This window comes from Misgurnus anguillicaudatus, chromosome 12, assembly GCF_027580225.2.
Source record: "Misgurnus anguillicaudatus chromosome 12, ASM2758022v2, whole genome shotgun sequence".
NCBI classification, from domain to species: domain Eukaryota; kingdom Metazoa; phylum Chordata; class Actinopteri; order Cypriniformes; family Cobitidae; genus Misgurnus; species Misgurnus anguillicaudatus.
In genome coordinates this window covers 17,247,783-17,265,299 of record NC_073348.2, presented here as the reverse complement: position 1 = coordinate 17,265,299, position 17,517 = coordinate 17,247,783, and the positions used below count along the sequence as shown (strand labels likewise).

The 17,517-nt window shown below is 34.6% G+C and overlaps 2 protein-coding genes across 3 annotated transcripts in view; one reads left to right on the top strand and one right to left on the bottom strand.

Moving 5' to 3' along the window:
- Nucleotides 1–16,593, top strand: part of morn5 (MORN repeat containing 5) — a 31,859-nt gene extending 15,266 nt beyond the window's left edge. The window contains exon 6 of the mRNA XM_055209038.2: nucleotides 16,420–16,593. Within this exon, the coding sequence (XP_055065013.2) occupies nucleotides 16,420–16,493 (74 nt within the window). The 3' untranslated portion in view covers nucleotides 16,494–16,593. The remainder of the gene's footprint in view (nucleotides 1–16,419) is intronic.
- On the bottom strand, nucleotides 9–17,351 carry lhx6a (LIM homeobox 6a). 2 transcript variants are annotated; one of them, XM_055209019.2, is made up of 9 exons: nucleotides 16,667–17,351; nucleotides 15,940–16,011; nucleotides 15,457–15,639; nucleotides 13,751–13,872; nucleotides 4,263–4,480; nucleotides 4,085–4,185; nucleotides 2,334–2,429; nucleotides 1,854–2,028; nucleotides 9–1,269 (listed from the first exon to the last, which is right to left on the bottom strand). In XM_055209019.2, the coding sequence occupies exons 1-9, from the start codon at nucleotides 16,742–16,744 to the stop codon at nucleotides 1,190–1,192; spliced, it is 1,125 nt and encodes a 374-aa protein (XP_055064994.1). In that variant the 5' UTR covers nucleotides 16,745–17,351; the 3' UTR covers nucleotides 9–1,189. The 2 variants fall into 2 exon arrangements, with proteins under 2 accessions (XP_055064994.1, XP_055064993.1); XM_055209018.2 differs by having other exon boundaries at nucleotides 4,263–4,483; nucleotides 16,667–17,336.
- Nucleotides 17,352–17,517: the final 166 nt, after the last annotated feature.

Below are 17,517 nucleotides of genomic sequence, written 5' to 3'. Positions count from 1 at the left end.
CATAGCTATTTTTACATTTCACTGAAGTGCTCTTGTAATCTTTCTTATACTAAACGGCTGTTGTCTCTTTCTGACGTTCTTTTCTTGGCACAAAATGTTGTTTGTCATTTATCCTTTCGTTATCCTCATATGGTTAGTATTGTCTTTCTCATTTTAAAGGATTTATTTGTAAAAATCTTAATAGTAAGATAAATGTTTTTGTCATTTATTTATGGCAACAGTAACTGCAGTGCATTTTTAAAAAATAACAATAGTAAAATCTGCAATTATTTTTTAGAGAAGATCTCAAAGGTTTAGATGTCTTCAGGATCTTTGAAAACTTAGAAAATCCTTGAAAGTCTTAAACTAAAACAAAAAATAATATGGCAAATTTCTTGCATCTGAAACCTTAAATGAAACAATTTATAACAAACCATCTGCTTTCCAAAGAGAATGTCAACAAGTAATTACGATCACAATGTGTTGTTATATTTAAACTTTTCCCTAAAATGAATCAATTTCGAGTATAAAATTAAAATGATTTTTTTTAAACGGATCTTTTTAGGCCTCTATAGCATTGCATTTCATGCTCTATAAATTTTCATGTCCTTAAATTTGGGAGTCAAAAAGAAAGTAAAAAAGCATTACTCACTTCAAATCCATTAATCTAAGTAAAACATACATGTTTAATAATGGCGCTAGGAAAAAAATGTTTTCCACTTTTTAGCCAGGAAAAAATGATATAACATCTTACCACCTTGTCATTTTCCCCATCCACAGCTCTTAGCCTTTATTCCAATCTATATCTTTAACACTGATGCAGGTAACTTTACATTCCTTGTGTTTGCATTCATTCTCCAAATGATCTGAGATGAATCAATTAGGAGAGAGGACGAACCAAGAGCACTTCTAGTCTTTGTACAGTGTTTTTTTTGTCCGAAAGTCCAGATTCTGGTCTCGACGACAAAAGTCTTAAATTCACAGGTCACAGATAAGTCTTTTCCGTAAATGAGCGTGACTGGATGCAGGTGAGTAAAATCCCGTCCACTGAAGCCAGAGAGGAAACAGTCTCTCTCCTTGGGAGTTCAAAGGTCAAGAGCAAGAGGGACCGTGACCCTCTCCTTGAGCCAGATCCCGCTTCTGGGGTCTGTGGAGGAGTGGACGGAAGTTTGGAGCATGAGGTCAGGGGTCACCATGAGGCAGTGGGGCGTTAGCGGCTGAGAGGGAGCTGGGGTAACGACATGGCTTGATGAGGGAGGCTCTGTGCAGTGAGCACGGAAAACGGATGACCTGCGAAACAAAAACAAACATGATGTTAATCTGATTGCGTAAACTTTAATTTTTATGATAAAATCTCAGCTTAATATGTAGAGACACATAAAAGACAACAGTGGAAATGTCTTTTTGTTCATGGCAAATGTGTGAAGGATTTGGGAAAACTGTACGTTTTCAGATCACATTTAACTATAAAATATTCCTATCACTATGTGAAGGATTAGAGTTTAAATTTCAGCCTTAACCCCTTCAGACCCTGTGTCCACTGGAATGGACTTAGAACGAATGTGTTAAAAACAACACATTAGTGTTGATTCTGGGACAACACACTAAATGCGTTGTCCCAGAATCCACCCATCTCTGTGTTATTATTGAAAGTGTTACTTTTAACACAAAATCACACATAATGTGTTAAAATTACACATAATGTGTTAAAAGCTAAAAAATTAACACATCCTTTCTAAGAGTGTATGTTTTGTGGTTCATGTGGTTCAAAAATGCTGATCAACCAATCAAAATAAGGCACATGGGAAAAATCAGGTCTGAATGGGTTAAAAAAACATTTGTTGTGCAGTGTCCATGTTTTAAAAAACACTCACTTTCGATGTACCCGTGCAGGGCCACCATCCGTGCTCTCTCAGGACTGCCGAAAGGGGAGTAATGCAGTTCGTCGGGCAGTGAAGGGGGCATGCGGGCCTGAGGGTGTGATTGAGGTGGACCGCCGTGCTGTGGGGTGTGCTTTTTATGTCTCGCTCTGCAGTTTTGAAACCAAACCTATAAAAATTTTAGAAAAATTATGAAGTCTGTTTTACTGCATTCTAGGCGAGAATATGACCCAGTCTGTGAAAACCCAGGTATACTCATGTTTTGTTATTTACTTTATAATGTAAAGAACATTCTATGAAAAATATGACTATAATATCTTTAATATTCACTTAAAATTAATGTAAAATCAATGATTGAAATCAAACTTTGATGCTCCTAACCTCATACATTTATTATGAGACTTTAAACTGGATTTTACAAACAGGTCACAAATAATCAGAAGAGAGAGAGAGAGAGAGATGGTATTTCGTTACCTGTATTACTCGTCTACTTAATCCGGTCATGTCTGCTAGTTTCTGAAGGGTTTGAGCGTCAGGGTTGTTGTCCTGGGCAAACTGCGCCTGCATTACCTGTTCATACAATAAGTTTTACAGTTAACACTACATGTGATGTTTTATTTTACTTTATGTAATTTAGATTAAGTTAAGAAAATGACTATAAAACACCAGTTTAGCTCCTACACTCTTGAAAATAAATACAATTCTTAGCAGCAATACCATAGAAGAACCCAATTGAGTGATTCTCACGAAATTAGACTTATGAGGTGTCATGAAACATTTTGATAAAAAAGGTAAATGCATAATAAGAGTATAAAAATAATACAGTTACAAACATCTCTTTATGTACTATTTTGCACATGATTTCATATGACATCATACAAACCAATTTTGTTGTTTTTTACACGTTTAAGGGGGAAATTTTCATTACAGCAATGTGTCCATGACTGGATTATGAAAATATTTATAATTAAAAAATCTAAAAAAGAAAAAGCTTCAGTGCATGTTATACTATAAACATTTACAGTAAAGAAACATGTTGTATTTGGTGATCATTGGTAAATGTAGAGACAATAATAAGGAAAATAAATGTGTCCAAGACCAATTTTCTCATCCTCCGCAACAATTTTCAATCATTGTTTAAGCCCTCAAGGAGCTAACATTTTCAAAAAAAAATTGTTGGAAGGGACATAATTGACTGTAACACTCAAGATGGCTACCAGGTAAGCAGTTATATTTTTTCTCTCCAGATAAAAGTTGAAATTTTGTTTGTGAAAGTACCTAGACAACTTATTAGTTCTCATTACCGAAACATGAGTTTATAAATGCATATATTCAATGTAATATCATGTTGCGGTAATGATAATTTTTGATAATGATAATCTAAAAAATGTAAATAATTCTATAGGAAATATTTTTAAATCCTCTAAAAAAATGGTTATAGTAAGTTCAGACCGTAATCTTATATGTGCAAAAAAATGGGCTTTTTAAAAAATCTGATGCTGGACACCTTCTAAATCTGGATTTCGTGAGAATCACCCAATTTGGTTCCCAAAAGAGCATATCAGCCAAAGTGATTTATTTCAGTGATTTTTTTTATAGTTTAAAAAACCTTTATGCACTACAAAGAAACTTTTGTGGAACAGAGAGGATCTTTAGATGGTAAAGTTAGTTTATTAATGGTTCTTATGCGGCATTGTGTAGCATTGTGAATTATTTCAAGAGTGTAGGATTTCTCTTCAAATTTTGCATGTATCAGGGGCATTTCATTTGAAGAGTCATGACAGGAGGTAGTGTCTCAAAAACTAAGGAAGGGAAAATAGAAAATCTATGGAATATGAAATCAAAGAGTTTGTGAATCATTTAAAATAACTTTTTAGCAGTGAGACCACCAAAAAACATTTATGCATCTGGCAGATGCTTTCATCCAAAGTGACTTACAGTGCATTACAAGCTATGCATTTTTTTATCAATATGTGTATTCCCTGGGTTCAAACCTTTGGCCTTTTACACTGCTATGCAATGCTCTACCACTGAGCTATACAGGAGCAGTATAAAGCTATAAAGAAAAAGCTATTAAAATAGTATGTTAAGTAGGTAAGAAATAATATAATATAGCACCACTGGTTGCCAAATGTACACAAAAACTCCACAGATAGGAATTGCTGTCCAAAAGTCAACCACACACCTGCTGTTTAACAATAATGCGAATTATTTTCCAATATTACCTGCAGTTGCTCCGCTGTAAAGGATGTTCGTGCCCGTTTGGCCGGTTTTGGTTGACTGTCCTGTTCTGAGGGCACGGCCCCTTCTAGAGTAAGTCCACTTCCTGTGCAAAAACCAAGCAATTTAGTGATAAAATAAGGAACCTCGTAATTCACGTATAACAGTTTTGCGCACACTTACCACTTTCAGCGGCCCGCTTTAGGTTTTCCACCATGGTGTCGTAATGGATCCGACATAAAACTTTTTCCTCCACCAGTCCGAACTCCTCGCCTGTAGAAAGCTGACGTTTGCAGGAGAAACACGCGAAGCAGGCCAGATGGTAGGCGTTACCCCTGGCTCGCCGTACCCAGTCGCTGGCATAGATCTGCCGGCCACAGCGGGCACACTTTGTACCAAACCTACTGTGAGACAGAGAAAGGCTTGGGAATCAATACTCGATCCTTAAACTGTAGTGAATCAACGTTAAAACATGTTATAGGGTCATTTTATACTTGCCAATGTTACTAAAGCTCATAACCTAATGTGGTAATGCAGAGCTTAACAATAAGAATGGCCTAGAATCAGGGTATTGGAGGGCTCTGCATTACCACATTATGGTTATAAGCTTTAGTAACATTGGCAAAGTATCAAATTTGCATGGCAATGGGACTTTTGCCCTGGTGGGCAAGAGTCGCATTGCCATGCAAATTATTTTGACCCAGGATACCCAGCTGAAGTCTATATTTAGTGATTTACTGTTTTCTACATACAATCATCCTATATAATGTGGAAATCAAACTTTTAAAACAAAAAATAATCATTTTTGTTTTAAATACATAACATATGAAGAGTTTCGTTGCAAAATGAGATAAATCCATTTTTAACATTTTTTTCAAAACATGTTTATTATTATGTTATCATGTTATTATTTTGTTTTATGGTGCTACTTAGCTGTATTTTTTAAGTTATGAAGGTTTTAATCAAAACAAACCAACTGCAGTTGCATTGAAATTAATTGGAATGCACAACCAAAAAACTAGATTTCTGAACAATTTTAAAAAACGGAAATAATTAACAATTTTGCAACGAAACTCTTCATATATTGCTTAAGAAACAAAACAAATGCCTGCTAAATATGAATTAACATGTATTCAAAATTACTTTCGTTTTCCCCACAGAAAGCTCTCATTGGCAAAACAATACAGATACTAACCGTGTCCGGTAAGATAACCCCTAAACTTGTCTGACACGGTTGTAAAATGTTCAGTACAAACAAACTACTAATAATCCTATGAGCCACAGGTTGAGAGGAAATAAACTGAGCTGATAGGATCCACAAACCCTGTTTTGATTTAATCCAACAAAGTGTGTAACACAGACAAAGAAAAAGATATTAAAGCTTTCACTGGGATGGTACCCTTATAAAAGGTCCTAATATATAGGCCTAGGTACAGATATATGTGAGGTACTACTATGTACTGTTTAGGTAAAAATGTGTACTTTTCGAAAGGGTACCACCCCAGAGACAGCTTTTGTAGCTTTTATCTGAGAGTCCCAGGTGAAAAAGTAGTACACTTCCATAGTGCACCTAAAGTGCTTTACCTTCGCACACCGATCTTGCACCCAATATATAAATTCATCTTTAGTACTTCTTAAAATGTTCTTAAGATTATCTAAGTGTACTTCACTGTGCTACTTTGAGACACTATGAATATGAACTAAAATGCACTTTTAACATACTATCTCTGTATTAAAAAAATTATTTAGTTAACACTTGTATTATATTTGAACTCAACTTTCATACAAAGATGGATTCAAGTTTACTACAAGTGGTACCTAAATACATTTTTAAAATACATTTCTGGCACATTTTAGTTCATATTTATGGTTTTTAAAAATAGCACAGTGAAGTACACTTAGATGTTCTTAAGATTATCTCAAGAAGTACTAAAGATGAATTTTTAGTATATTAAGTAAAAAATTAGTGTGTGAAAATAAAGCACTTTAAGTACACTATGGAATTGTACTACTTTTTCACCTGGGGTGTTTTAGTACTTCTATTTTTAATCATTACAAAGTTTCACTGTACATAACCAAACAAATAAAGATAATGCATTTTATTTAATACGCTATATATCGTTAAATTATATTTTATTATATATTTTATATTATATCATATATATTATAAATACGGTCATTTAATTATATATTATCTATTTAATTATATTATCTACAAAATCTAATTATAAAATTAAATTACATAATATACAGGGTTATTTACAGTGCATGCATTTTGTGTCTTAAACGTTAAGTAAAGAAACTAATACAATTACATTTAAGATTAAAATTTAAAAATCTCCTATTGATGTCCCAAAATGTTAATCAACAGCAGCTGTGTTATTGCAAGATTTGCATGATGAACTGTGATTGGTCTTTCCTTGCATTTATTTAAGCATTTTAAAAATATATACAATGCCACTTATTAGATTTATCTTTACTGTAAAACTATTCTTAAATGTTTGTTTAATCTAATTAACTTTGCAATTCATTTCAACTTACTATTTTAAATATTGACTAGCGATGAGTTGCCATAAGTGACATAAAAATATGTTGATATAATCTACTGATCAAATCAGTACCAGTAGCACACTTATTGTACACAGCACAGTATAAAAAACCTAAAACCTCAGCTTGTGTACAACTTTAGTTTTCGCTGCATTCGTATTGCATTGCATCATCAGATATTTTTCAAAGTGCAAATGAAGAGTTTTGTTGCAAAACGAGATAAATCCGTTTTTTTTTTTCAGAAATCTCGTTTTTTGGTTGTGCATTCCAATTAATATCAATTCAACTGCAGTTGGTTTGTTTTGATTTAAACCTTCATAACTTAAAAAAAATTTATAGTAGCACCATAAAACAAAATAATAACATGATAACATAATAATAAACATGTTTTGGCAAAAAGGCAAAAAAATGGATTTACCTCGTTTTGCAACGAAACTCTTCAAATATAGTTTGCATGTTAAGTTACAATTCCTAATTCCTGATTTATTCCCAGCCAACTACAATTTATACACAACCCCTGCATTTTTAGGAGCTATGCAGACATGTACAGTAGTTTATAGTATCTCCCTTGTTATTCTGTGCCTGACATGATAAACAATTGTACAGTTATGCAAACAAACAACAAATATACAAAGCCTGCAGTAATAAACTCTGATTATCAGGTGCTATTTTGACCGGCCACGTTTGGCTCGATTGCTTTTTGACCCAGACATCACATTTAGGTGACCAAAGTGCTCCACTGTTGAGCAGACCAACCTGGCTAGAAGCAGAGACTCGGGCTAATGCTCTGCAGATGGCAAGTCATGGCCCCCTTTTTGCCCTGAATCTGAGCCCCCCGTGCCTCCCCCCATCACCACGCCTCTGTCATTGGGAACTCTTATGTAAACAAAGTGTCGTACACAACCCCCTCTGACTGCAAGAAAATCGTGGGATATCAAGATAGCCAGTTTGGCCATGTTTCACCCGTCTGTACTACTGAAGAATGATGACACCGCGCCAGCTCGCTGAAATCTCCGCAGTGGGGCCCCTGGGGCCATCCAGTGGGAATGACATCATGGCAGGGAACTTGATGGGCTCAGGGAAACAAAAAATTATATTTGCTTCTTTGCTCGAAGATACTACCTTACTATTTTACTTTTGTCAACAAGTCCAAACGTTGACTATATTTTGTTCACGATTCACCTCCATTCCATTATTCTATAAATAAAAAGTACATTGCAATTTTTTTTATCTTGGTCTGGAATTAAAGAAAAACTTTGCAGTGCCCAAAAAGCATGACAAGCATTTTTTATTATTGCTCACAAATATAACAACAACTCCTACAATGCTTATGCATTATGTTTCTCTTTTGCAACACTGATTTTGGAGGAGGATTTTTCCTACTATGGAAGTCACTGGGTGCTGTCAATTGTATGCTTACCATAATTTATCCAAATATCTTCTTTTGTATTCAACAAAAGAGGCTCATAAAGGTATAAAACAACACAAGGGTCAGTAAATGTTGACAGAATATTATTATTTGAGTAAATGAACCCTTTAAATTGTATTTAGCAATAAATAAATTAAATTAATAAACACTGCATTATAAATGTTAAGGTGTTACTTTACTAATCTGATTAAGCAGTTTTTGTGTCCATATTGTAAAAGTGTTGACCTGTATGTTTGTCAAATAAATTGTCTCTGCCAATCACCACTTAAGGAGGATGAGACAGTCGAAAAAACAAAACCAAACCTGAATCGAAATCCTTGAGAAATATTTACCTTCCTCTTACATAGCCTACAAAATATTGTTACAAAAGGCACGCCTCATGTGTTGATGCCTGCAGAAAGTATTCAAAGGACTTTCTGTGTACATTGCGCACGATATTCCTGACAGCATAATTCCAGACAAAGAATACAATGTTTGAGTAATGATGCATTTCAGACATGTGTTTAGAGGAGAAACATTGCGGAACAGAGCTGAAACCTCGCATGGCACTTCATCTACCGCAAAAAGGCCATAAAAATCTTAAGGGGGATTTTTCTGTGTCGTTTAGATCCGCGTGTCCGTGCGTTGTTCTGCTTATTTTGAATTAATTTCTTTCATGCACATTTCTTCACCATCAAGAAATTCACTTTTGTAGAGATACACATTTTTAATTAAATTTAACCAAGCACTGCGTCAAAAAATTGGTTTATATTAACCCAGAAAATTTTATATTTTAAATGTTTTTATATTTGACCCAACAATGGGTTAAAACTACCCAGCATTTTACGTTGAAACAATCCAGCTTAAGTTAAATTACAGTCCACAGGCTGGGTTCGTCCCTTTTTGACTCAACAATAACCCAGCATGTTTTACAGTCTATCTAAATCTTTCTCTCACAATGAGAAGACCAATACAGAAAATGTTATGCTATTTGAAAAGTTTTAGTGCTGTTAGCTTAGACAGAACTGTTACTGTCCCTCACACCCATGGTTTTGGAAAACCCTTAACCCTGGGTATCAAATTCAACATGCAACAGCACTGTTTTTCCTGCAGACATAAATTAAAGTCTAAATCATGTGACTTGATGAATAGATGTGTATTACGTTTCTAAGAAATCAGACTGATGGACAATAAATTTATATAGGCTATAAAAACAACCATTTAACCCATTAGTAACCACCTGAAACACATAACAACACCGTAGCAACCACCGACAACATGGCGGTGAGTTTATTTTGAGCAATAACCATCCCCCATTTCCTGAAAATCTGCAAGAATTTGGTGTTGAATACACTGTAAAAAATTTGCTGTAATTATGCAGCTGGTTGCCAGTAACTTACTGTAGAATATAAAAATTTAATATGTTTCATGTTCATTTTATTTTGAACAAACTGTTGCCAGTAAATAACATAACACTGTAAAAAAATCTGTAGAAATTACAATGTTATTGCAGCTGGGTTGCCGGTACCATAGATTTAAATGTATGTTATTTCACTGTAAAAAAACTTTGCTGCCTTAAAATTTTTTGTTAAATCAACTCAGATTCACAAGTTCTGTCAACAAAGATGAGTTGTCACAACTTATAAAATTAAGTTGAATTTTCTCAACTACATTTTATAAGTTATAACAACTCACCTGTAGTTATAAAAACTCATCTCTAGTCAAGATAAATAATAGTAAGTTGAAATGACTTGATTCAACAAAAAATTTTAAGGCAGCAAAGTATTTTTTACAGTGTGGCAACATTTTGTTCGGAGTTGAATGAACGTTTTACATTTGCAGGTCTTTGTCTTTCCAGAGTAAAACTAAAAAAACAGCATCAAGCAAAATATTCTGGAAAACAAAATCTAAAGCAAAAAACAGAAAAAGGTTGATGATGATTTCTGATCCCCAGAATGCTTTGCATGAGGCTGTTATTGTATAGTTTTATTCTGTAAAGATAAAGACTTGTTAATATTTCAAATTTATTTAACTGTGAACAAACTCTTGCCAGTAAATAACATAACTTTAAATCTACGGTAAATTACCGGCAACCCAGCTGCAATAACATTGAAATTTCTACGGAATGTTTTTTACAGTGAATGTTAAATCTACAGTAAGTTACTGGCAGCTACTTGCCAGTAATACCCAGTAATACTGTAATTTCTACAGACATTTTTTACAGTGTATGTAGAGAATTAATAACTTTTGCATTACATTACATTTATGCATTTTGCAGACGCTTCTATCCAAAGTGACTTACAAGCGGCATATTTTAATCATTACTGTATGCGTGTTCTCTGGGAATTGAACACCCAACAAGTTTTCCTCTTTCAGTCCAGAAAAAACACATTTCATCCCTTGACTGTCATATCAGGCACATGCCGCACACCCAAATGTTTTTCCCACATACTCCGCACAGGTCACACAAAAAGTCTTCTATGCACACACAAGCCATTAGAGTACGTCATCTCCTTCCCCAAATCTACCAATCTTCGGTCCACAAGAACCCACTGGGGTTACTGCTTTACTCCATCACTCTGTCCTTATCCTTCGGTTCCTGCGTTTAACAGCCTCTGCTGACTTCATGTGTGGCCTGATCTGATGCTTACGCTCACGCTTTTGCAGTCGTTTTTTTTTGTGCGTGTAGGTACAGTCTCCTCTCTGACCCTCACCGGCCATACCTCCACCCCCACCTCTCAAGCACGCAGGCTAAGCCCACTTTGATTTCCTGCAATTACACTCTATTAGAGAAACTGTCAGTCTGGCCTAGATGAGAAGCTGACATAAATGTAACATATCTCCTTGTGTTTTTTTGTTGTTGCAAGAAATCAATGGAAATCCATTTCCTGTGAAAGCGAATATTGGCCGTCTTGTAAAGAAGCTTTGTAGCAACACAAAAACAAGCTGCCAAAGAATAAACAGACTCAGATCGGTCTGTGCTGAAGATACACAAACATCTCTCAACATCTACCTGCATGGGTCATTTCTATGCGTTACATATTCGTGACCTCATCATATGTCTTAATTCGATAAAACAACATTTTAATTATTAATTTGTTTTCTTATTTTTCAGAAAGAATTTTACTTTTTTATTGAGGTATATGTTGCTATTTTTGCTATGCACTGCTTTTGAAATAGTGTCCAATGAGAATATTTCATAGAAATATTTCATTTAATTACAACACAAGCATAATCATAGGGTACTGTATATGACAAAGACATATAATGGCCATCTCAGTGTCATACCATCTGATCATTTTTATCAAAGTGAATATTTGTCACCTTGTCTGTGAAATCCAGATTAAAGTCTCATCATCTCATAATAGAATTTTGATTTCATTTCACATATATTTCAATCTTTACACAGTCAATATTAAAGATATCAAGGTTATATTTTTACAGTTCTTTATGTCATTATGATTTTACGTAACAGGGTGACAATTTTAGATAATTTCATAGCAAAATGATATAAAAAGGTCACAGTGAGGCACAATGACTACATTTGCACCATGACATTTACTATCATCAGTAACTGCAGGTTAAGACTAAACATGTTTATGTCTAGATATATACTGTAATATACAAAATGAATGCTGTTTAGGATCCTCGGTACTAAAACGATTCTAGCACATTATATAAAGCTGAAAACCACTCACATAGTCCTGCCACTTGTATACTCCCTTTAAAAAAAACACTTATCCTCCTTTCTCTATTCTGAGGGAAAGTGCTTTCTTGGCTTCGGTGTTTCAACAAGCGTTTGCTGAGGACTTCAACAAGAGTCAGTGCCACTACAGAAGAAAACATGTGTTCACGTGATCATTAAACTTAACTCCACAAGCTTGGAGCTATTACTGTATCTTTGACAGAGCCAACATGAATACATCATAGAGTCAATCACAATGCTGCTGCAGGGCATTCCTGCGACTGCATGGAAATAAAAAAAGAAACACAATGATTAACTGTGTATTTAGTAATGAGAAAACCATCATAGATCCATGTGGTTGCTTTTTATGAAATTCAAAACTAAAGAGAAATTTGATATAGTCTAAAACAAAGTGCATAGCTTTCTATCTATTTGTGTATAGCGTATAAATGTATAGTTCCTGTGAAAATAAATTTACTTTTTAGAAGCAAAGTTCCTGTGAATTAACATAATGTATTTTTGTAGCTCAGTAGTAAAGCATTCGGTTAGCAGCAAAAAAGGAACACGCTTAATGATCAAATGTATACCTAATGTGCAGTAAATCTGAGAAAAGCATCTGCCAAATGCATAAATGTCAACATTTAAGATGCAAATCATAGCAGCTTCAAGGTCAATTAAAGGAAACATGAATAACGTTACTATTTGTACGATAATTAATAATAATTGAATAATACACATTCAACAACTTGACAAAGGTGTACAACTTTATCATACTGCATTTAACCAGCATCAATGAAGGTTTCTTAGTGCAATCGCAATTTTTATCACTGCCAAATTCTGTTGTACAAAACCGCAACTGGCCATCTTTCCTCTTCAATAAGATCTATAAATGAATCACCAATAAATTCCCTGTTTTGCGGCATGTTACCATTTCTAATTTCCCACACCTAAAGTTATCATCCAGCCACATTCTGACATCTCAGTCTCAACTGTTGCTCACTGAAGATCAGAGTATTGATTCACCATCTTCTGGAGTATCTCTTCAGATTATTGGTCTTAACATAGAAAACAAAGCCTCTCTTGCAACACAGCATTGACAGCTTAAAGGGCCAGTCATTTACATTGACAGGCAATAAGCAGGGAAGGCTGGCCAATATCATACAACCATTCACAGGCCTTGCTGAGTGCTCTGCAATCATGGCATATCTCAATCCTTCTACCCTCAATGCAGTTTCACAGCTTTTCCTGCCTGGATCTCCCTCTTTCAATGCCTCCCTGTAAGCATATTACTGACTCTCACCAGAGGCTGATACTGTCTAGATTCAATTGTTTAACTTGTCCTTAATGCTTTCAATTGCAGACAGGGAAACTAGCAGTACCATTAGACTATTTATAACAGGAGATATCTTTAACAATCAAATAGGTATTTATGGCAACTATTTAGACTTCTCCTTAAAATCCTATTTGAAATATTTTTTGGCAGTAAGATAATAAAAAAAATCATCAGATCAATTATTGTAATGTTTTTAATGACAATAAGCAGTAATTTTGTTTGTTTTGGTTTAGACTAAGTTAATGTTTACTTTAATTTTATTGAAAGCATCATACTGAAACAAAGCAATAAAGAAGCCAAACTACTAATGTTTTTATTTTTAAACTGATGAAAAACCTATTTGTTATAGGTAAGGCAATATTAAATATTTCTAATAAATTGATTGTGAAAGGTCGCCAGTTTTGGGGTTGCAAAAATATATACCATTTTATAAAAAAAAGTGAAAAGATGTGATCATTTAAATTGTAAAAATTAAATCGTTTTCATGGCTTTGTCAATTGCACAATTATAAGAAATTTATGGTAAAAAAGTAGATCACTTAGCTGAAGAAACGAAGAAATTTCGATTTTGACACAACAATACGCAACACTCAACGCAACATCACTGGTGAGCAAATAATAACCTAGTATTTCTTTATTAAATTTCGTTATTACATACAGATAATTTTTTGAGGACAGAAAGTGAAAAACTTACCCTACCTGAAATAATCCATTTTACAGAAGATTTCCTTGTTTTTAATGTAGCAGCTGCTGTGCTGACGTAGTGAAGTTCTGCAGACTGAACACTCCAGACATCTCACGTGCCAAATCAAATTATTAACCTGTAATAAACAAAGTAGATAATATAATAATAACACTAATAGTAATAGTAATAATAATAATAATACAGTTTGTTATATAATAGTAATTTCGTTAGGCCTAAATGTGTGTTTACGGTTAGCATTGTAAATGCTATTTAAAATGCTGTAAAATAAATAGGTTTAAACTTACACACGTACGCACAGTCGTAAAACCAAAATGTATAGACCCATATAGTATATTGTATGATTATATTCTCAAAACAGTCATCTCAGTGTAAAAGTCTCACAGTTTAGCTGAGTTCACTTTATGTAAAATTGAGTTGAATTTAATTTTTAATGCATTATTATTTTATTACATTTTAAGCGTAAATACTTTTAAATTGGTCTATAAATCTAACAATTTGTAAATAAAATGAGTATACATTTTAATATTACTGTTAAAATAAAGAATGTTACATTTACAATTTTGGAGTAATATATAGTGTCATTATTTAAATGTTTATAATTTTTTAACTAGTAGGCTATTATAATTTTCTAGATTCTCTGAGTAAAAAATCAAAGGCGTTGCAACGGGTGAGGGATCCACTAATCTACAAAGAAACAGTCTAAAATTGTTCATCCTGGCCGAACTGTAAAAGGGTCTAAACTCACACGCATGGTTTTATGAGTTTCCGCAAAAAAAGCCAAACAGAGAGGAATCGCGAGCTGATCCTAGCACACGCACTTCCTGATAAACAAGCAGCACGCGAGTACACGCGCGAGTGCAGGGCAATGATACTGTCTCAATAATGTCAAAAAACAGATAATGTGGGCAAAAAGGCAAATTAATCGTTTAAGGGAGAAAACTGCAAAGAGCAGAAAACATATCACTGGATTCAAATATTCATAAATTATTAAAAATATTCGCAATTACTAAACTCATATGTTCTGCTGAGATTAATTTAAATGTTTTTATGTTTGGGTTTGGAGAAATCCCATGATGCACGGGTAAAATAACAAATTTAAGATAAACCGTTTTCTGCCTTTTAATGTGCTACTTTGATTGTAAAATATCATTTAAGCTTTAATGCTCGTAATTGGTTAAAATCGATTTAAAATATGCTATAGAAAAATACAATTAAATTAAAAAACCTAACAAGAAGTGTATTACTACAATCTTAGCCTGTAACAAGCATGCCTTTGCATTTGAATTTAAACATATTTATATCAGCTTTTTCATAAACAACAAAACAATGTACATTGCGGACAATTAAATATATTAAATTTTTTTTTTTAAATTGTGCAGATTAAAACTGTGTTTATACTCAGTTCTTAAAACATTAGAAAACATCATGAATATTTAGACTCTCAATATTATATATAAATTATATTGAATTTTCTTAAAGCTTTTAGAATGACTTTTGGGTGTCTCTGACCCTAAACAGTATAATTAATAATTAATATACAATAAATCTTAAATAAAATTAATACTTCAGTTCAGACTAAATCCCAGCATCTCAAAACTTTTACAAAAGTCAGGCTCTTGGTCAATACACTAACATTATATAACACAATTCACTCGTCACATAAGACGACACACTCACACAGACACACACGCCTTCGTACCTTCAGCAGATATCTGTCCAAGATCTCAAGTCCACAGCTCGCGCACACGTTCTTCCCGGTGGACGGAACGGAGGAGGCGGTGGATGTGGGCGAGCAGATGGACGGAGTTGAAGGAGGACTGGGCGAAGAGCGCGTATCGTCTTTCTCCATATTAGACCTGTGTGATTCTCCGTCGGAGTGTGACTGCAACAGTGATATCAAAGAATTAACACAAAACAGACCTTTACATATAAAACTTTATGAGCTGCATTTAACATTTATAGTTTAGATGTATTTCGTTTCTAAACGTTTCATCTTGAGGGTTGTCTGTTCATAAAAGCTATAGAACTTCAGTTTGCAGAACTATTTCAAATCCGATTTAATATGCATAATATTATGATGCATTAAAAAGCAAGTGCTGTGTTTTGAAGGCCCCTTTTGGAAAGACAAAACGCATCACTATGGAGACACAAAAATAAAGGATTTATTGTTGGAAACACTCACCATTGCGTGTCCGTGTTGACTGTCCACGCAGCGTGATGCTCCCGGTGTGCTCTGTGAATCTGGCGAGATCACCTAGAAAACAGAAGCCACAGTCAACCCACGGGTCTCCATCTCAGGCATCTCATCTCTCCGAGACATCGTTCCCCTGCTCTATATATGTGGCCAAAACAATAAAAACGCTTTTAACAGTGCATTGAGAGCCTCGCAACAAAAACTCACTGTTTTAATGAAGCGATTTCAATTTGGATTGATTTTTTCCCCACACTTAACCCGTGCCTCTTCCCATAATCGCATTTTCACGCAATCCAGGGAGCTGAAAAAAATAAACTACCTGCAATTACAAATAGCTTGAACTGCTCGCGATAAGAGGACCCCAGAGTGTCAATTTCAACTGCCAATCAGGCAAAGCGACGGGCCACCCAAAGAATTGCAAATTTGATTTTTAATGGCAGTAATTAAAATCTAATTTTTCCTCCGCAGACTTGGCATGTGAAGGGGGTGGACCGCAAATCACACTATTCATAATAGATCCTGATTCTCATGACATCACTTAAGGTGAAGATGTTACAGGCTCTGGATGATGATAAAGAGGGGACTTGGCAACGAGATTTCACACTGAGCAACATGTTGGCATTATCACAAAGCCATTTCGTTTGTCTAACTCGTATTTTCAATAAATACATGAATGTCATGCACAAGAAAGACGTGATGGTATTAAATGTCTTACCTGTTTTGTGGGAATTCCTTCGGATAGAAATTGATTTCCCTCTGATAGAGGGGCCAAAACCTCATTTTTCCAATACATGAAAAAGCCCAGAAACAACGGCGATTTTTGATAAAGTTAACCCCCTCTTTGCGTATCCTCAAGATGCAAGCTCTTTGCCTTTTGTGTATTTTTATCCAATGCGCACTGGATGCGCGGTCAATTTCGGTGTAATATCAACCCAGTTCACTCTTTCCTTTATAAAAGTCAATAAATAACGACAGTCCTGTTAAAAAGAACTCTTGTGAAAACTAAAAAAGTCTTCACTTTGGTAATAAGTGAGTAAACCGGACCAGATGCGGCCGAGCGCACGCAGTTCGTCAGGACGCCTTATTCAGAACTGTTTGCAGGATATTTCCTACGACTTTTCCTCTCTTTTGGGATGCAGTTGTTTGAGTACAGGAAGTGGAGAAAATTAAGGGGCTGGCAGGTTTTGCTCCTGCTCTCCTCATAGGCAGTCTCTGAAAGTTTGCAGATCAGAGGGGAGGGAAGACGTACTGCACATGGGAGTTTGTGAGAATGGTTTATGTATCGAAATGTCGTGATACAGAGACCTTGCATTATGCATGATGCTTTTGAATTGTCTAATAAGAAAAAAAGAATCGAATATTTCAATTAAAAAAAAAAACTTGTCTACAATTAAACCATGCAATTGTATTATTTCTAAGTTTTGCATTTTTTTTAGCACATTTAAGGTAATAAAAGAGATGCACACGCCTTGAATGCAAAATACGTAATATGCATGACCTTCCTACTTCATATAATACAGGCCTAGAATCACGTATTATTCATTATTGTCGACGACATAATTTAGC